Consider the following 21,210-nt stretch of genomic DNA (forward strand, 5'->3'; position numbering starts at 1 on the left):
ATGCTGTTCCCCTAAGTTTTCAGTGGCGGATAAAAGCAAACCCTCTTTCTGGAGGATATTTTCAAAATGCATTTTAAACTTAAATATGGAGTTTATAGGGGGAAAAAACTGTTTCTAAATTTGGTAATTTAAACATCAACTGAGCGGGCATAATTTAATTGTTTACTTTTAAGCAGCTAAAACCAACCAGCGAGGACCCAGGACCTGCGTGGATGCTGTGAAAGACATTTCCCTTCAAGGACCTGGCAAGCTTACCTTTTCAGTTGTGAATACAAATAAGTAGTTAATTTAGTAGTTTCTTCAAGTTTCTGTAGCAGCTCTTTTCTTTTCTCTTCTAATTTCAATCTAGAAAAAAAAAACAAAGAAATTAATTTTCAAATGATAATGTAGAAACCAAAACGAAACAACAGAAAAACTCAGTATCCCAGGATCAGGTGGAAGAGGAGGACATCTGGATGAACTTGATAAAGGGAAACAGATGAGGAGCAAAGCTTTACAGCCATGATAAATGAAGCTGGAGACGTATATCCAGTCCCAAAGCCAGGAAGACTAAACTCTTGACGGTGTAAACTTTTCTGAAGTTGGTAACAAAAGCCTAAACAAAGCCGAGAATCTTAAAGGACTGTACGTTGGCTCTCGTTTGGAAAACATTAGGTGGCAATAATAAGGAAGTGTAAAAGGCCACCTGAAGTACTGAATTTAGCAAGTGCTACTATAAAACAGCACTTATTCCTGAAAACTGGGAATTTCCTGGGAGATTTAACAGCGGAGAAAGATCGCTTCAGGAGACTGTGTGAGCTAACCTGCCGTTACCGTTTCAACAAGTCCAAGAGTGTCGGCGCCTTCCTAGCCCAATCCTGCCTCGTCACCTGAAGCAGATTATCATAGGTACAGAACTGGAGAATTTTATCTCGGAACAGCAAATTCGTTTCAACATAGGTCACACATCCAAGGATAAGCCTAGTGCCTACACAAATCGCATCAGCCATGGGGCCTCATACGTCACCCGAGGAGGGCAGGGCCTAGTGCCCACTCTGGGATTTGCTGTCTGTGAGCCCAGGATCAAGCCACCAGCTGGAGGGGCTCACCTTTCCCGTCTGTGAACAGTGATTACAAGCCTTCTGTGTCTACCTGATAAGGCAGTTAGAGGGATCAAACGGAGTAAGGCATGGGCAAGTGCTCTGCAGAGCACAGAACAATCACGCCTGTTCACAGCCCTGCAAGGTGGTGATAGACACAATTAGCCACATTGCTTTGGAGAAAAAGAAAAATCTCCCCTATTTCCAACCCTTTGAAATTGTATGCATGTCTTGGGGAGTGAGGAGATGTACTCATTTTATTTATAGGTACCTATCCCTTTGATGTGCCAACCACAGTTTCCGTTATTTGTTACAATTAAAAAGTAATTCTTGCCATTTCCTGGAATACCGGCATGATCAATTCTTTCATAACTTTTATAACTCCATTTTTAAGAAGCGCAGTCTACTTTTTAAAATCTCTCTAACAAATCGCTCACTCAGGAAGAAAAATTAACATAAAGATGAACTGACCTGGAAGGCACAAAAATCTGGAGATAGCCCCAAACCCTGCCAAAGCACATGTCTCTGGCAACAGGAGAAATACTTGAGAGATTAGTGATGTTTTAAAACTAAATATCACTTTTATTAATACAAAGGCATTCCCTCGTGTCCTAAGGGGCTCTAATACGACATGTCATGGAGGATGGCGTCCTCTGTTCTCAAGGCCATAATGATGCTCTGGGGCTGCTGTGCCAGCTCCTGCTGGCTGGCTCTGAACTGCCGGTGCTCAGCATTTGTGCTCATGTGTACTCTCGTGTGTGTGTGTGTGTGTGTGTGTGTGTGTGTGTGTGTGTGTGTGTGAACATCAGAGGTTGATGTGGATGTCTGCTATCTTTTGGAGATCATTTCCTACCTTATTTATTTCTTTTACGTGTACGGCTGGTTTGCCTGTGTGTATGTCTGCACACCCCATGCATGCATTGCCTGTGGAGGTCCGGAGAGGTTGTCAGAACCCCTGGGACTGGAGTCACAGCCAGTTGTGATGTGAGCCAACGTGTGGGTGCTAGGAACTGGACCTCTGTCCCCTACAAGAAACAGCCAGTGGTCTTAACCTTATTTTTCAATGGAAAAGAGACTGCTTTACTGTATCGATGGTGTGAATGCTTTCCTAGGTGCAAAGCTGTGAGTTCAAGAGAGACAGTGTCTCTCTCTCCAGGTGCTGAGATAGAGACAGAAAAATAAAAATAAATGGTGCTCACGTGCCCTGCCCATTTGTTTTAAATAACCTTCAGATGCCTTAGCAAAAAAAAAAAAAAAACATTTAAGTAAGCCGGGCACACTGATGATTTCTGGGTGAGCCCTTGGTGGGAAGCAGCAAAGGTCTGTCAGCTACAGGAAGTCACAGCTTATGGAATGCCAGTGCTGTGGGCGAGAGTCTGAAAGGGGTACAGGAAGGGAGAGCCCCTTCTCTTCGGGTCTGATGGATGCAGATAGGCTTTATTACCGCTAGAGGGCGACCTCTGCCACTGCGGTGGGGCTCCCTGCTATTGCTATACCGTGGCAGCAGAAACCGGGGTCGGAAGGATACCTAGGATGACCGGGAATTCATTGAGTTTAGTGTCTTTGGAGCCCACGGTTTGAGTTCACCCCTGAACTCATGAGAAACCCACAGTAGGATGGGAAAGAGAAAAGTGTAAGGCAAGGCAGCAAGAAGCTTTCTTTGGCTGCGTCAGAACCAAGAGGGTCTGCTGTTGACAATGAACTCCACGATGAAACTGTGAATTCTCCTTCCTAGGGTGTTGCTGGCCATCACCCGCTCTACCGCTGAGGAGGCGTGGCTTACAGAGCAGGCTCTTACTTACCAAGGTTCAAGGACAGCTGGATCGGGGCAACTAGCAAACACAAGCATATACAGTAGGAAGCGAGGGTGAGGGGGAAAGAACAGGAAAAGGAGACGGGTGCAGTGGTACAGAAAACTCGCTTTACCAAGAGCAGCCAGGCCCTGCTGGGCTGTGTCTGCTTGGGAAGCAGGGGTCCTGGCGCTCACTGGAGTCCCTCCGCCTCGCGCTGCACCGTAGCCATGGGATGCACCCTTGACCACAGACACCAAAGGCAATTGCTATGCACTTACTGCGTATGCCAAGTGCCTTGACTTCCAGAGGACTCGGAAAACCAGTATATTACACAGACAACAGACAGACACAGCCCTTCCTGCTCCTATGAGGTCAGTGGCAGACGGCTGTGCAGGTGAAGCCAGCTAACCACACTGCCTATTCCCCATGTGGCACAAACCCCACGGCTGCGTCTCACTAACTATTATCGTTGTTTTATGTAAGTACTCCATAGCTCCTGCTTCTGCTGAGTCCCAGCCTGCCACTAGAAATCTGACAGTCCTGATGTGTGTGCAAACACAGTGTAAAAGTCACTCATGAACAAACCATCCCTAATAAAAAAGACAAGCAGGATGCCATGCGCCTGTAAATGTGGAGAGGATGAACGTGCCCCTGTCTCCCGGCAACAAAGCTAAAGGAGGCCCAGAGGCCACGGAGGAGAGGAGAGACACTTCGCAGGTCAGATGAGCATGAATCCTGAGGAGTCTCCACAACCTGGTCCTATAATCAAAGATTCAACCAAGCATGGAAAACCCTGAGTTTGTACCGATCACATATGGACTCGACCTGGTCATCGTTCCCTAAGCTACGTAGTGCTACAACTATTTCCATAACATTTCCATTGTCAGGAATTCTAAGTAATCTAGAAAGTGTCCAAAGCTTATGACAGGACATGTGTATGTTTTCTGTAACGCTACACACTTTGTACAGGGGAATTATGGCTTGGGTAGAAGGGAGGGGTCCTGAAACCATCCCCTTGGGACAGCAAGGGAACAGTACGTGGTATTTAGTAGGTGCCGTACGACGTAGAATGCACTGGCATTTTCCACGGGGAGCCCACAAAGGCTACCCGCTTCATTACATTCACTAATGAGTCTCTGCTGGAGATTTAAATGATACAAAAGCAGAGAGTGGAACTCACCCTTTCCTTCTCGTCCCTCACTCTTGTGCCTGTGAGTGCTTGCGACCGGGGTCCTCCCTCACACCCCAAACTAACTCTCCACCAGCACTAGACAGAGAAGGCAGAGGAAGGTGGGCCAGAAGTGGAAAGGAGGCCACAGGGAGAATTTGGTTGAATACGTGCAGTCTGCAGAGGATTTGCCTTGGGACACCTGCTCATGTTCCCTAAAACGAGGATGCTGCCGCCACATGGAGCATCTCCCCCAAATGGCTATACTCAAAACACGCACATGCTAAGACCTAATCAGGAATGGCAGGATTTTCCCTTCCCACCCCACTGTTCCCATACTATCAAAATAGTTTAACGTTTAAAACCCAGACATTTATTGAGAAATAGGGATTAGAAGGTAAGAGGCAAAGAATGAAAAAAAGAAAGGAAACTGGGCTCTGGATGGGTGTCTGAACTTATTTCCAGGTCATCTGAGACACGTGTAGAGTCACTCGGGGCAGGCATGGCTCCTCCTGTGCTGTGGGCTGTGATGCACACTGGTTCTGAAGGGCCAGTGTGTCGCCAAACAAGCACGTGGCCACAGCAGCCAGCAAGTTCTATCTGGGCACGGGGCTCTGCTGCAGGTGTGTTCACACCCAGGGACACACGTGCCCTCCGATTAACACTCCTGCCCAACCGCTTGCGGCCCTGGATGTTTTAGAATAAAGAACTCCCAACCTTCCCTCAGAAAAGTCAGGAAACTGCTCAGAATGATTGCCTCTGCTTCAGAAGCGGGTTTCAACTGACACGTCACATATAAGGAACATCTTGTGACTGATTAAGATATCAAAGAGAGCAAGCTGTCTTTTCCTCTCCTTTTGAAATTAAAAGCAATAAACACGACTTCTTGTCAGTATTGAAAGCGAGCCTAGGAAGGCTCATTTGCTGTATGAACAGTCTGGATCATCTTCCTCGGAGGGCAACAGTTTATAGCTATTGTTATCAGACTTGCTCCATGATGTACTGCATTCCTGATTTTATGTCAACGTTCCTTAGTTACTCGATATCCGTCATGAGCACTTTCACATCCCTAATAGACACAGAGGAACTGCTACTCCGGGGTACAGGGGGAGAGCTGTATTGCTCTGTGTAAAGGAAATTGTTTCCCGCTGCTTCTGAGTCCACTAACAGCAGAAGTTACTTAAGATTCCTAAACCTAGAAATGTCACCATAAGACATAATAAGCACAGGTTCAAGTCACCCTGTTCCCAGAAATAACCAAACCAAACCAGACCTCTCGGCCAGAGCCCTGCTCGGCACGCCCCGCGTGGACGTCAGCTCCTCCTCCAGCCGCTGGCGCTCGGCTTCCAGACGTTCCAGCTCGTCCTGCGTGCGTCTCTGCGGGGTGATGAACTGCAGCTCTTTCAGGAGCTCTTCCTTTTCATTAATCAGCATCAGCTTCTCCTTCTCGATGTCCAGGGCCCCGGGCCAGGCCTCGCTGTCCAACTTTGACAGTTCAATTTTCAAGTTAGCCATGCTAAAAGACACAGAAAGCACACGTGTTTAGGACTCCCAGGAAATGGGAATTCAATGTCTGGGTGCAACTGCAATCTACATCTTCCCAGAGAGCAAGCAGCAGCCACACACTCCAGGTCACGTGAACAGAAGCATCTCAAGTAGGGTACCACAGGCAGGTATCCCCGATGTGTGTGGGGTAACAGGAAGGCTTGTCAGGGTGCCCCAAAATGCCACCGTTGTAGGTTAAAGTCTTCTGGGTAAATCTTTCATCCCCCCCAGTCAAATGGTACTTCCAGAGCTGGGTAGAAACTGAGGCAGTAGCAGATCACAGAAGGAAGAGATGAGAAAGGAAGAGGAACCTTGGTCAACCCATATTAAGGCAAAATCAGTTCATTAAGGTTTCACATCACCGAGGACAATGGGCAGGGCCTCGCTTCCTCCCACCCCACTTTCCTCAAACCTCACACTGGGAAATCTCCCCTCCACTGGGGCCTTTGCAGGGTAAGCATTAATTACTGAGTAATCTTGTACCACCGCGGGCGTTACTGCTTCTGACCTATGTTCCTAGCTGGTTATTTGGCTGCACAGGCGCAGGCACCGTGGACCTTCACCAGCAAAGCAAAGGTGGCTGGTGTGGCAACCACAGAGACACGGATGAAGAAGAGGGAAAAGTAGCCTCAGGTGTCACGGTTTTGCCTGACCGGGGACTTCCCTCTGTCTAGAGTCCAGGTATAGATGGTCAAATCTACAGAACTCCCAATTCGGCACAAACGTCCGGTCTCCTGGATGAAATGACTTGCCCAGCAGCACTGTGAGGACAATCAGGACTTCCCACAACATGAAAGTGGATGGCTCACCGGCCATAAGGCGCAAGACCCGAATAAACTATTGGCAAACTGGTACTGACACAGGAAACCCATATCCTTGCATGAACCGGTGGATGGCTGCTTTGGCTACTTCGGGAGCACACACCACATAAGAAAAACAGTCAGCAAAAGGCCTGTGTTTCTCCTATTTCAAACGAAGAAACTATTATGAAAAAACAGCTCAGAACAAAGATGTGACGCAGGTCTGCACCCTGTGCTTAAGTTTCTTACTGTGTTTTTTTAAAAAGCAAAAGCTATCTCAGATTGACACACAGCAGTGTGCTGCTTTTCCCCCTCCTGTCGGGACTTACGAGAGATATAACATCAGCTACTCTTCAGCGTTAACTACAAAACAATCAACAACTGTCTCCACGCACTGGAAAATTAATCATCAAATTGCTAAATAAGCATGATTTTATTAGCTTCGTTGAGCATATAAAACAAAAACAGGTTCAGGGAAGAAAACTCACCCCTTCCCACATTAAGAATTGAGGAGGAAAATGCATTTTCAACATATGAAAAATCCCCTGAGAGTCATCTTCCAGACAGCATCTCCAGAAACCTAAAACCAATCCCAAACCAGTGCTGCTAGATGGCAAAGAGGCAGGAGCCTAAGTTTTGATGTGACCAAAGTAGCCAGCTGAGCTGGGGGTAGCAGCAAGGTACAGGGAAGAGAGGTATCCGTTTATTACTTGAGGGCACATGAGTAGACATTGGATTTTATTTTGGAACGGTCACTCAGATCTGGCAGGTAGAATGGGGAGGGACTTCCAGGAACTAGGAAGGGAAATGTCACCTAAGCTCTAGAGGTAATTAACTGTCACAGTTGGTCACCGTTGTCGAGGGAAAGCTCAAGGTGACCCAAAGGCAGCAAGGTGAAGTTGGTGAGAAACCCTGGTGTAAGCCCTGGTCCACTTTAACTCTGAATTACGGTCATCAGCCTGCAGGAAACCAGGCATGAATCTTGGGCTTTGTCCATGGCAGAACCACGGAGTTCTGGCTGTTACAGGGCTGGACTGCTCACAGCAAGAGGACCGACCCTTGAACAATCCACCCTGGAAGTCACATCACTGGGCACACCAAAGATCAACCCTCCAAACCTACTGAAGGCAAGCTCCCAGTTCTGTTCCTGGAAAGGAGATAACATAATTTCAAAAGCGTTCCTACCCCCAAGACATTTAAAATCTATTGGGGGAAGTGAAAGACATTAAAATGAGCTGAGTTAAATGTGGCAGAGAATGACCAAGGGACTTATTCACGGCATCTGGTTAATCATTGGTGGAATGAAGCTTGGGGTTCTCTTCAGTAAACTCAAGTACTATTTGAACACTGGCTAACACACAGGAAAACATTATAGTAATATCCATCTCACTTTGTTAAAGCCAGATAATCTCTAAGACTATGATCAATTACTTTAAAATCTGATCGTCTCTAATAATAATGGACACAGTTGAATGTCCGAGGGTCCTCCTTATGGTAGGAGCCATTACACTCTGGGAGGGCCTCATGGTCTGAGAGGGAACAAGATAAATTTCTTGGTCTCCTGTATGCTGACGATACAGTTTCTCTTAATGTCTCCTAAATGATGAGAAACAACGGCATTTTTAAGCTCTTAAAAGAAAAAGAAGGAAATCGATGGTATCAGAATGACCATCACCCCCAGAATGAGGTGTGCTACAATAAGGAAGTAATCTGAGTATCCACCTGCTATTTTAGGACCATGCGGTCCTCTCTTGTGCGGTACCCAGCAGAGTCAAGGAATTAAAAAGATGTGAACACCAGAGCTGATAAGGTAATGGGAGAGATCCTCTCCTCCTTCCCTGGCCTGTCATGGAAGAGACACGTAGCACCTTCTGGATAGCAGTAGGGAGCCTTCAGGACAAAGGCCCACTCAGAGGTAAGTCCCCAGCAAAGGCACAAGGCTGGGCCACCGCACGGGGTTTCGGTCTAGGAAGCAACCATCGCACTTTCGACTGGATGTATTATACAAGCTCAAAACTTTTTTCCCAGAAGGGAAGGGGAAACTTTTATCCCCATACTTCTCATTAAAGTCTCCCCATAGTGGTCCATGCCTTTAATGCCAGCACCTAAGAGGCAGAGGCAGGTGGATCTCTGTGAGTTCAAGGCCAGCCTGGGCTACAGAGCAAGTTCCAGGACAGTCAGTGTTACATGGAGCAACCCTGTCTCAAAAAAAAACCAATAAACAAAAATAAATTAGAATCCTCTTCATTTCTCAGCTTTGCAGGGAGGAGAGAGAGCTGGAAGACGGGAAGTAACCTTTGCAGGTTAGAGCAGCAAGGTCAGGCTTGGTGACAATGGGGGGGAGGGGCCGCACGAGTCACCACAGCAGCAAAGATTAATTCTGAGAAAGAGACCATCCTTGGAGCCCATGGACCACAGCCAGCCAGCCCCGGCCCTCACCTTCTCTTGGCATCTTCATACTGGAGACTCAGCCTGACCTTTTCAGCTAAATGTGATCTGCTCCGTACCCCAATCTAGTAAAAAGAGAAGGAAAAAGTCAATTAACTCTGCTAATGAATGAAGTAAACTGCTTTTGTTTCTGGGAAGCCCAAGTAATTGAGGAGCTGGAGAAAATGGCTGTGAAATGGGGGGCGTCCGTTCAAAGGGCTTACTCAGCAGGGGAAAGGCGCCCTTCATCCCAGCTCGTCTGTTTCCCCAAGACTCTAGCACCACTTTCCCCCCAGAGTCAATCCAAGACAAAACTATTAGGGAAATGTGTCTGGTATCTGAGAGTTTATGAAGGGTATATAGGTCAATGAAATTTATGAAATGGACCTGATTTCTTTGCCAACATTTCCATTATTTAACTCGTAACTACACGAAATGTAAATGAAGTCACCTCAGGAATTCACTTTTCAAACAGGTAAGACCTGCTGTCAGCGTGCATCTGCTCCCTTTCCACAGCACATGCATGGAAGAGGCAGAAATCTAACCGGGGACCTAACAAAACTAAATACTTGGTGATGGCTTTGCTCGAGGGAGGGGGGGGAATAGTGATACACAGATTGCAGGAAACAGTTTCAAACATAAGCTATAATTCACAAATACTCAACTTCAAAATGATAACAACAATTTCTTTTTCACAAACAAAACCAAAAACACATGCACATGCATGTGTGTGTCTGTGTGAGTCTATGCTGTGAGTGGGGGTTCGGGGCGGCCAGATCGCCTCGAGCTGGAGTCATAGGCTGTGACTGGGAGGCTCTGGCAGAGCAAGAGACACTCTTGAAGGCTGAGCCATCCTCCAGCCCCTTCCTGTTAGCTTTAAGAAGCACTTTTCTGTTCCTTATGCCCTTTAAATGTTCATGCGAAGTGACTCCAATGCACACGGCTGAAACTGAGCCAGGGAGAAGTTAAACTGGGTTGTAGTCTAGCTTTTCAGTAGCTTCTGTAAAGAAATGCGGCCAGAGAAAGCTCCTACTGTGTGCACTCGGCACTTTGACAGAAAAGACGAGGCTGTGGGTTTTAAAATGAATCTGGAGGACGAGATACTGAATGCATACTCTCCAGCTCCTGTTCCAGTCCCCCGACCCCCATCCCCGTCACCACCAACCCCACACCCCCTCCCCCTGCGCTCCTACCCTCCCTCACCACCCCACCCCTGCGGAGGACAGTACTGGGGCAGCGGATGCCCTCTGGCTACTTACATCTCCAGAAATGCTGGTCTGGGACCCAGCATCAAGGGTCTGTCTGGACAGGGAGAGGTGCGAGTTGCCGGGACTAGATCTCAGGTCTGGCTCGGAACTGTCCATGTTCTGATCCAAATGAAAGCGCTCCTGAAGCTTCGCAAGGCTCTGTCAAGAAGCACACAGCACCTCCTAAGACTGACGCACAGGACGGCAGTCCCTTTCCATAGCGTCACTAAACGGAACGAGCCGTGCCGATGAAAGCCATGACGTCATCTGTCTATTTTGCACAAGTACGTGATTCTAGAAGTATGTGAGAGCATATTCAGGAGGTGGCCTCCCTTCTCCTGTGGACACCAGGATCTAGCTTTGTATTGATTTAGTATATTTGTATTTTGTATATGTCTCTGCATGTGAGAGTCACGTGTGTGCAGGTGCCCATAGAGGCCAGAAGAGGGTGTCCGATCTGGAGCTGGGGTTACAGGCAGTTGGGGACCCCCTGGGATGGTGCTGGGAATGGAGCTCAGGTCCTCTACGAGAGTGGCAAGAATTCAATCACTGAGCCGTCTCTCCGGTCTTTGGCCTTGACTATATAATATAGTATGTGCAATTCTTATTTTTAAGCAATTTATGAAGCCAACTCTCTTCCAATGGGAATCTGCTGTAGTTTGAATATGGGGTATGCATTCCCTAAAAGCCGGTGTGGAAGATTCTCAGTCTAACAATGCTTAGAAGTAGCAGAGCCTGTAAGAGGAGGGGTCAATACAATGTTACTAGAGTTATTCAAAGACCCTGCTTCATTCCCAAGAAAGCACAGTTGTTATAAAAAGCACAGGTTTGGCCTCCCAATGGCTCTGGCTTCCTGTCTTGCCACCCATCTCTTTAAGGGGCAGCCTATCACTGTGACACAGCCACAGGAGGACTTTGCTACAGACTGATGAACGGGGCCAGTCTTGGGCTTTCAGCCTCGGACACTGAGTTAGACAAGACTCTTTCCCTGATTTAGGCCTTCCACTATAGCAACAGAGAGCAGACTGCTACAGAACTGCCACTTAACAGAAGCGATGGAACCACTGACTATTTATAATGCGATCTCTCACTTTAGATCTGGAGTAGAGATTACCATTCACAACTTCACACCGAGGCAAGACCCAATACTCAGTTTACATTAATACTTGTGATGGTCTGAAAGAAAATGGCCCCCAAAGGGAGTGGCACCATTAGAAGACGTGTCCTTGGTGGAGTAGGTGTGGTCTTGTGGAGGAAGTGTGTCACTGTGGAGGTGGGCTCTGAGGTCTCATGTATGCTTAAGATACCACCCAGTGTCTCAGACCACTTCCTGTTGCCTTCCTATCAAGATGCAGGACTCCGCTCCAGCACCATGTCTGCCTGCTGTCATGTCGAACCATGATGATAATGGACTGAACCTTTGAAAATGGGACCACCACAAATAAATGTTTTCCTTTCTAAGAGTTGCCATGGTCATGGTGTCTCTTCACGGCAGCAGAAACCCTAACTAAGACAAAACTACAGATTAGGACATTGAGACCCAGAAGTTGTCCACGGGATAGACCTGGCCTCCTTTGAGTCCATCGACGTGAGCCTGCACAGCGCTGCCCGGGGCTGTGATGGCTGGGTTAGGAAAGTGGGCAATCAAAAGCTTTTTGAGAACCCTACAGCAGCACTAAGTAAAGAACAAACAACAAAACGCTATGGGCCGGGATTAACCTGGTGTTTAGAATTTCCATGCTAAGAGAATTTCCATGCTAAGAGAACAGCTGTGAGAGGCTGTGAAGCTGGTATGCACATCTGCAGGCCTGGCTATGGCAAGGAGGGGAGGGTTCAGTTCAACCTGGGTGATAGGGGGTCATCATGTTAGAGGAAGGGAGGCAGGGAGGGGGCGGGGAGGGGAGGGAGGGAGGAAGGATATAACAGACATCCACTATTTAATTTTCACCTTTCACAGGAACAGACATACACCATATGTACACATATGTACATGTAATACAACTCACACAGACACATCAAGTTATGTCATATAGAAAGGAGCAAAGGAACATTTCAGTGAATGCGAGCAAATCTTTTCTATTTTTCTCTCTGTAAATGGAATGATGAGTAATTTTTTTTTTTTTCTTAGCTGTGATGATGACACAGTTAACCAGTTTGGTAGCTTGTGACTAACACGTTTCAATGAAATGGAAGATATTGGAAAATAAAGTGAGGGCATATTATCAGCACGAGGAGAAGGAATATTGCTGTGGAATTGGTTCTGAGTGGCTGTGTGCTTATCTTTAGGTGCACATAATTGTGTTATTGGGCTTTTATGTAAAATATTTGTTACTGTGCTCAAATAGGTTTGAAAGTCATAGCCAATATCTGATTTCCCTTCTAGTTCTATTGTTGAGCTCAGCAACTACTAATTAATTATTCCATGTACTTTTGTAGCTAAAAGAATTCTCTCTGACCTGTGGATGGGACCAAAGTTTACAGAAGAATCAAAAGGATCCTAACCTGACCAATCACAGGCTCCAATGTAGAAGCTTTCTAGGTTCCAATGAGAGAACTACTATGCGACTTCAGAAGTCACCAATTTAATTAGCAGGACAATTGTGGGACAATGGTAAAATATGTGGGTAAAGTTCTGCACGTGTTATACACGTGCTTAAGGCTAGCTGAGCTCACACCTCTGTCTTACGCTTACTGGCTCTGTGAGCTTGAGTAACGTATTGGGTTGCCTAGGCTAGAACTCATCTAAAAAGAGGGCCATATTAACTACCTCAACATCAGCAAGGATTAAGGGAACTACATGTGAGCGAGGTCCTCAGGAGACGACCTGGCACAAGCCACACTTCCAAGGATCTGCCTTTATCACTGGTGTCTTTTCCATCAGATCACTTCTTGTAAGTTATTTTAAAATCCCCAAAATGAGAGATCCCATGGATATAAGACTATCTATCGTGTTCAGCTAACATCTGGAAACCAACATGCTGAATGTCACATTTAAATGGGGAGGTTTGGTTAAGCACCAAAGTATCTTCGCTGGCTCTAACACTAGTCAATGACCTAGACTGAAAGCCTGACTAGATGGTGATGAACTCCTAATCCCCTCCCCCCTTTTAATTATGAGGTAGAGAAAAGGGACAGAAGGAGATGTCTCAAGACGATCCCTGGCCCTGATAGGTGCAGATATTCAGAATGCTCATTATTCAGCTGCTGTTTTAGTTATCCTCTGTACGAGGATGAACCTGAGGAGTTAAGATCTGTAGGCTGAAAACTGAACAGTGAGACCAAAGGGATCAACTAGCAGCTTTCCAGGAGGTAACTATGGCTGTCCCCTGGCTGGGTCAACCTCCTCCAGCCCAAGAGATATACCCATTTCCTACTGATGACGGTGACACTCCCATGTACCCTGGGTAAGGGTCGCTGGTAGGGGGAAGCCTGATAATCTAGGTCCCACATGAAGTTTCCAATGGGTTTAGGGATGTGCCAAGATGTTAAGCTCTCCATATGGATTCCAGCTCCATCTCCCCCGACTCCACTCAGTCTAAAAGGACATCTGAGTCCTGCCTTCACAAGCTGAGAACCAACTCATTCTGCGTGTGTTCCTCAGAGTCTGTAACCATCCATGGTGGGCACGATCGGTGTGAGTAGGAAGAGCTTCCCGGGCCCCAGCAGATGGACACAGAAGCCCCACGACATACTTGCATCAGATCTTGCTTTTCTTTTTCTCCTGAGCTGATGGCTTTTCTGATGGACTTCAGTTCCGTCAGGATGGCTTTGGCTTCACTGAGTTCATACCCACTCTGGCCTCCAGACATCTTTTCATCAATTCTATTAAAAGAGGAGGAGACGAAGGAAAAGAAATTTAAATAAACAAATAAATAAATAAGTGCAGAGGAGCCGCCGGTTTCGGGGTCCCTTCCTCAGCAGATGACTTTGCATCATTGCTCTCCCAGGACCCCACGCGGACTGAGTGCCTCTCCCTTCTCCTCAGGTCAGACGTCTCCACCCACTACATCCTATCTTATCCCTTCCTAACCACTTTCAGGCACAAACCCATGCTCGGCTGCTCCTGATGCTGGCTGAAGCCAGGCTTCACCACACTCAGCCTTGTCTGTAAACCAAGAAAGAGCGCTGGCAGGGACCAACACTGCTGATGCAGACGCAGACACATGTTCACAGCTGTGACGCCCAAGCAACACCTGGCGGAGTGCGGGCCGCGTGGCGAGTCTTCAGTAAGTGCCTGACAAACGCTTATCAGTGCTAGAGAATCTCTTACGGTATTCGGATTATGTGGCTTCCTACTTCTGTCAAATATCTAAAAGGTATTTATTAAAGCTATGAACTGAGATGGAATTTCTTGCCTTGCTGAATGAATTCGAATTTAGGAAGAAGACAGATGGCAGATGTGCCCCTCTGCCAGTGTGGATTGAGTAAACAGCTCTTCAGTGAGTCAATCTGTCCCGGGTCCCCACGGATGTACTTATTTTACATCATCATTACTGTAGGTAGTGGACTTGGAGACTCGTGGTTTTTTGAAGGGCTCAATCAAATTTTCTACTTCTTTTTAAGAAATTGTTGGGTCTTCTGTTCATGATCAGCACCCTGTTCTCTCCAGTTATGGTCCCTCCAGGGTTCCTATGCTACGACTTGGGTTTTCCTTACAGATGATGCCTCTGCTCCACCAGCCTTCAGCTCCACACAGTTTCTCAGACCTGCTTTAGGACTGACTTATCTACAGACCCTCCAGAGAAATGGCAGACACTAAATCAGAGGAAATGGACTCGGAGCTCATCTGGTTTAAGCCATTTAATAATTAATACGCACTTTCAATGTGAAAGGTGCATCTGAATAGAACACAACGCCATCTTAATTACGATGCCAAACAAAGTTAACTCAAACAAGTACAGCGTGTAGATAATGCATCTCCCCAAGTACTATTTTAGTGAATATTTTATGCTACTGAACAAGCAATTAAGCCTTTAAAAGCCTAGCAAAATAAACTTGATTATAAGGTCATTTGATAACTAAGTATAGGCAATAGGGTCACAAATTACACACACACACACACACACACACACACACCACCACACGCACGCACGCACGCACGCACACAGTGTTTAGGATAGGAAGGGGCCTTGGGGGTCCTGTTGTTTCTTCTTCCAAATGAAGAACTGGGACCAAGATCACGCAAATTTAACCTTCAACCACATAAAACAGCTAGTAGGATGGCTATCCCAAAGTTCCAGACCCTGGCTCAGGAATCTTATGACCACTAATCTAGACTATTTCACGAAAACAACATCGTGAATATTGCTTCATTTCACTTCTCTGGGAAGGGAATCTATAGATGCATCCTTCGGCTCCTTCAAGAACTATATCCACCAGCTTACTACAGGTGAAGGCTCACTCACTGAAGAAATGCCACTTCCGACGGCTGTCTCAGCATTTTCAAGCATGGCACTTATAAATTAAAAGCGAGCCAACAAACACTGGAATTTCATAAAGAAGCTTACATGAAACAGAAAGTGTGTTAAAGGGAATCTCCAAAGCCCGATGACTTCTCCCCCCGTGTGAAAACCCTCAGCATGCAAGGGTAAAACATGCCCTGCATGCAGAACCACACTGTGCCAGGCTAGACTGCAGCTCACATTTCGGAGAGTTGTGCATTCTGGTGGCGATTTCTCAGCTACCTTCCTGTGTTCAGGGGCCCTCCCTCAGGCCTCCCTGCTTTACCCCAAATGTTCATTTCCATGTTTGGTTCCATGCTTTCACTTTCTCCACCTTTCACTTCCCGCTTCCCTGCCTCTTTCGACCTGACTATAAAAATATGATGTGGTTTGGTGGTTACTCACTTCCTGGTGGCTCTCCACAGAGTGCCATAGGCTTAACCACCTTCTGCTCTTAAAATGAAGTGCCATGCTGTTAGTTTTCCGTGTTTGAATGAGAAGAAGCCTTATTTCTCTCTAATTTTTTTTAAACTTTAAAACATTTACTCTATATCTGAAAGAGATTTTCACTTGCATGCCTTCTCTGGAAAATGTGCCTGGGAGCCAGAGTTTCATGGGAACCATACCTGCTTTTGATTTGCTAAGTGCTGCTATCATTTCCCACCTGGGGAGGCAGCAGAGGGGTGTTCCTGGTATCCTCCCAGACACAGGCCACACCAGTGTTAGGCCGCAGTCAAATGTGAGGGCAGAAACCGAAGGACAGACAGAAAGGTATTTGTTCACCCAGCATAAAACTGTTGTGCCACGTAAAATGAAATCTCGAGGATAAATCACATCATAATTCAAGATTCAGCAAAAATATCCCTGGCTATGGCGAAGAAGTGAAATGTTCCACGAACCTGTCACAGCCACGGCACACAAACCAACAGTCTTCCATGGAGTTAGCCATGAGGTTTGGTTTTAAAGTCTGGTCTCTGGTCCCAGCAGTTATCAGTCAGTGTTTTAGTGGGAGGGAACAAGAGCGGAGGAAAAGGCTTTGCTTTGTCTATACCTAAGAGCAACAGGAGCGGTCTCTGTCCTTAGATAGTGTATCTTTCTGTTCTTGGTTCATTCCGAGAGGAAGCCGGATTTCTACACAGATGTCCATTGTTTTCCCGCGGAATGTCACCGACACAGTCTTAGACATGCCTTAGATTCCCGTGAAAAGTGTTTGCAAGCAAACTGCTTTGAAACAATAGAGTATTGTCACATCAACACAACAAAAAACAGCAAGTTTGGCTAACCTTTAACCTTGGGTGGTGACATGGCTTATCATTTCATGTGTCTTAAAATGTCTACCATATGGCTAAAAATTTTATGGCACTCTTTTAAAAGTTGGTCTGATCTCCTCTTGCCCACAAAGCCCTGCTTTATGCTGATACACAATTACTAAATAACACATCTAAGTCATTCTAGCCTGCAGCCAGCTGAGGCCGCTGCAAGTCTAAACTGGAGACTTCCTGAGAGACCATCACATACTCCTGGCAATGGAGGCCTACAGCTGGTATCTTCAGACTTCCTCAGGTGTCAGTCAGGCTTGAGAAGCACTCGGGTGAATGGACCTACAAGGGTGTCAGCGCCCCGAATCTATGAGGCAAGACGGCTGAATCATAACAACAAATGTCTGAGAAAGCAGTCATGTGTCTGACTGCCGGGCAAGAGCAGTGGGTGGACATCACAAGATACAAGTCACCACTCCGCACAAAGGACAATCAGCTCATGTCAGCCCAGCGACATTCATGAGCTTTAATGGGGGTCTGCCTTGGATGGCACCAGATTTCCTAAGAACAGAAGGCAGACCAGGATTTCATAGGCAAAAGGAACGGAGCCGGGTACTTCCCAGAGAGGTGGTTCCCGTGGTAGCCTGGCATTGCTGACACTCTGCTGAGGAAGCTGCTGGGAAGAACGTGAAACCTATCGGAACATGAACCTGGCCAGGAAAATCCCTGGGAACACTGCCCTGTAGCTGATGGCACCCAGCCCTGCCCACGCAGAAGGACATACAAAGCAGCTGAATGCTGGGTACAGGACAGCTTGGGTGCTCTCTGTGGTCATAAGGTTATGAAAACCACAGGCTTCTTCCTCTCCAGGAGATATCGGTGCACTGGGGACCGTGGGAGACAATGTCTCAGGTGAGCCCGGCACCGTCTGGTAATCATTAGCCCCATCAGTAGGGAACAGGGGCTTCTATAGGCTGGGAATGGCCGGCGTGGGTTCTCCCAGAACTGGCCACCTTTTCTTATCTACATTTCCCCTTAATCCGGCCCATATTAATTCTACCCCAGGGGCTGGCCAGTATTTAGAACTGGAGTGCAAAACAAAAAACAAAAAACGAGGGAATGTGGGAAACGAGGAGCGGCAGGCTCATCTACAGAAACTAACTTGCCCTGACTCCCTTGAGATGGGTCAAGCTGGACTCCACATGGTCTCCGGGACAGACAGAAAGGTGGACAGAATCCCAGGGAGAGCTCAGAGCCTCTCCTGTCCAGCCCACCCAGTCCAGCCATCAAGGCAGACCCATACCACAATCTGAGAGGAGGCTGGCAGTGGTCCAGGACACGAAGTGAAAATTATCACTTTGGTTTCTTGGGCTCATCTTCAATGATTAAGAAAAAGTTGAGACCTTTTCAAAGTGTATAGATTTTTTTTTCCAAGTATTTTTTTAAGTTGATTGCTTTTGGACTTTTGGCACAGAGCTTTAAGCCTTTCACTTTCTACGTTTCTTTGAGAAGTCTCTTATGTAATTGGTATATCTATTTTTTTTTTAAAATTAGGGAGCTTTGAATTGCCGTAAAGTCAATTTTAGTATTTTAATACTCACTGTTGCAATGTTTCAAAGCCTTGCTCTTTATAGAGAAGTTCTTGCTTCATCTGGGAGAGTTCTCTCTTCAGCTTTTTAACCTTTCATGAGAAATCAGTGTGACCATTAGTGTTTATATAAAGCATTAGTAACAGCACATTATTTCAGAAGATCATACATTAGTAAGCTAAGAAACATTTCACTACTTCTCCATCACAGAAATTCTAGGGGAGGTCTATGAGTTTATTAAATTTATATTTAAATTATCAGTGATGTCACCGTCACATAGTTACCATTGTGAGGAGCTGGACATCATCCCGCTCTTTGCTCTGTGGCCCAGCCAGTCAGGGTCACATTAGCACCTGTAACCATGTATCTCTAACCTACCCTGGACTTCTTCCCTTCCTTCCCTGGGCTCCGCTGGCCAGGCACGCCCTGGTTTCTCACATGCGCCCACTGACACACGCCTCAGGGGCCTCCCACGTGCTATCCCTTTGCCTGAGGCTCTGCCCAAGCCTCTCAAGGTTGACTCCTCCCACGTGTCTCTGTGAGTTAGTCACCTTCTCTATTCATTTTCTTCATCCTAAAAGTACTTACTGACTTTCCACTATGGCCTGGTCTGGGCCTGAAGCATGGACAGACAGACACAACCTCCTACACCTCCCACCCTTGTGGTCCTTACTGAATCCCAGAGTCGGGTACTGTAGAAATACAGTCACCCAGTGAAACGAATTTTTCCGGACACTGGAGGTTCTGTGTAGCGAAGTTCAGTGTATCGTGAAGCATAAGGTGTGTGTGGCGCCCAAGTCAGTGTGAGGGACTGGACAGAGGCCGTCTGAGGTGTGAGGAGGGTAGGAAGGGAAGAGTCTCAGAGTAGGACAAGTGCCCAAATCCTAAAGCCAGGGAGGACTTCATTCTCGGGACCTTCAAGAATGCTCCTTCACAAAGGAAGAGGACACTTGGGACTACAAAGGAAGGTCTGGGATACAGTCTTGGAGCCATGTTGAAGATGAATAAGATGCGAAGCACGCTGAGAATTGACCTGGTTAGGTTCCTGTCCACTCCTAGATGACTTCCCACAAGTCATTTTCTTGATTAATGACTAACTTGGGAGGCTCAGTGCCACCTGAGGGAAGGTGGTCCTGGGTGGTGGGAGAAATCAGGCTGAGCGAGCCAGGATGAGGGGGGAGAGCAGGCCAGGAAGAAGCTGTCTTCCTCTCTGGTCTCTGCTTCAGTTCTTGCCTGGGGTTCCCTACCCTGACTCCCTTCAGCGATGGACTGCGACATGGAAGTGTAAGGCAAAGAAGTCCTTTCTTCCCCGAGTTGCTTTTGGGTATGGTGTTTTATCGCCCCAATCGGAAGCACATTAACACAAGAATCAGGGAGGGATTTGAAAGCCAGACCTGCTTCATGAGTTTAAAGGACACTTTGGTGGCTGGACCAGCAGGACCAGCAGGACCAGCAGGACCCGTGGGCCAGGATGTGGACAAGTGCTTCAGAGTAGAGCTCAGAAGAGGCAGAAACCCAGGGGACTGAGTGACAGACTCAGTGTACTGGGTGAGGGAGACAGGTAGCAAAGACCCCTTTGGCTTGGTTCCCAGGGGGGATGAAAGGACTAAGTCCGGGGAAACTTTATGGTCAAGTGGAACACAAGGACTTGATGTTCAGAAAAGCATCTAGATTAGAGAAAGCAGACAGACAGACCCTCAGAGACGTCTGGGAATATATGAGATCACCCAGACAATGAAAACCTCAAATACCCTCATTATTCAGAAATCCCAGAGAAAAGACAAAATAAACGGAAAGAGTGTCAGGCCAAGGAGGAGGAGGAAGCGCATGGTGATGTGAGAGGCAGGTCAGAGGAAGAGGAGGCGCTGTGTAAGTCATGTCTGAGTGGAGAAGCCGAGTACTTTGACTAAAGGGGCGATCCAGCATTTTATGTGTTGGAGTTCAATCTGATGATTCACTTTGTGTCCGCTTATATTTTATCAGGGAAAATAATACAAGTAATTATATTTCAAGGCTCAATTTGTAACTTCAAAGAGAAGGGAGGCCGATGCTACTAGAATCCAGAGAAGAAAGAGCTGACTTGGGTGGGAGCTGGCTAATGGAGTCGGAGGGGGCAGTGCTGGAATGGAAGATGTAGAAGAGTCGGGAAGACATCCACTATTAGCATGTCAAACGAACCACGAGTAATCAATAGCTCATTCCCTGTGTACTTGTGGAGCTGACAGCATTTTCTGTACTTTTTGTTAAAAAGATAATAACCCTTCTATTTAAAACAAAACAAAAAAAAAAGTATATCAAAAAGTCAATAGCAACTCCAAGAGATGGGCTGAAACCCCTTTACCTCTGAAAAGAGAGTCAGTAAGAACTGTTATTGAGACCATGTAGAACTGCTAAATTAAACCAATCAGTATCTCTCACTGACAAAAAGTAGTATTGTACTTAGAAGCATTTGGGACAGAATGGCAGGTCAATTTAAATGTTTCAAATATTCCATATCTCAGGGATATCGGCACTCCTCACGTTCACTGCAGTAACACTCAGGAGGTGAAAACACTAAATGTCCAACAACAAATAAAAAAGAGGAAACATCTAGACACCCACAATGAAACAGTATTCAGGCTCACAAAAAAAAGTCAGAAGATTCTGCAATGTGTGTTTAATATGGATGGGCCTTGAGGACTTTGCATTAAAAGAAGCCACTCAAAGAAGAATAAACAGTGCACGATTCTACTTAGGTGAAGTACTCAAATTAGTCAGCCTCACAGGAGGGAGAGCAGCTTCCAGGGGGTACAGGGGGGCCCGGGCAGCTGCTCCTCAAAGGCTGACACACTTCCACTTACACTGTGCACAGGGCACCCACAC

At 46.7% G+C, this 21,210-nt stretch overlaps 1 protein-coding gene across 1 annotated transcript in view; it reads right to left on the minus strand.

Moving 5' to 3' along the window:
• Wwc2 (WW and C2 domain containing 2) overlaps positions 1 to 21,210 on the minus strand; it is a 178,701-nt gene that overhangs the window by 51,683 nt on the left and 105,808 nt on the right. The window contains exons 5-10 of the mRNA XM_028854535.2: positions 18,361 to 18,440; positions 13,752 to 13,881; positions 10,072 to 10,218; positions 8,825 to 8,898; positions 5,314 to 5,556; positions 256 to 345 (exon numbers count right to left, since the gene is read on the minus strand). Of these exons, the coding sequence (XP_028710368.1) occupies positions 256 to 345; positions 5,314 to 5,556; positions 8,825 to 8,898; positions 10,072 to 10,218; positions 13,752 to 13,881; positions 18,361 to 18,440 (764 nt within the window). The remainder of the gene's footprint in view (positions 1 to 255; positions 346 to 5,313; positions 5,557 to 8,824; positions 8,899 to 10,071; positions 10,219 to 13,751; positions 13,882 to 18,360; positions 18,441 to 21,210) is intronic.

This window comes from Peromyscus leucopus, chromosome 17 (genome assembly GCF_004664715.2).
Source record: "Peromyscus leucopus breed LL Stock chromosome 17, UCI_PerLeu_2.1, whole genome shotgun sequence".
Classification (NCBI taxonomy): domain Eukaryota; kingdom Metazoa; phylum Chordata; class Mammalia; order Rodentia; family Cricetidae; genus Peromyscus; species Peromyscus leucopus.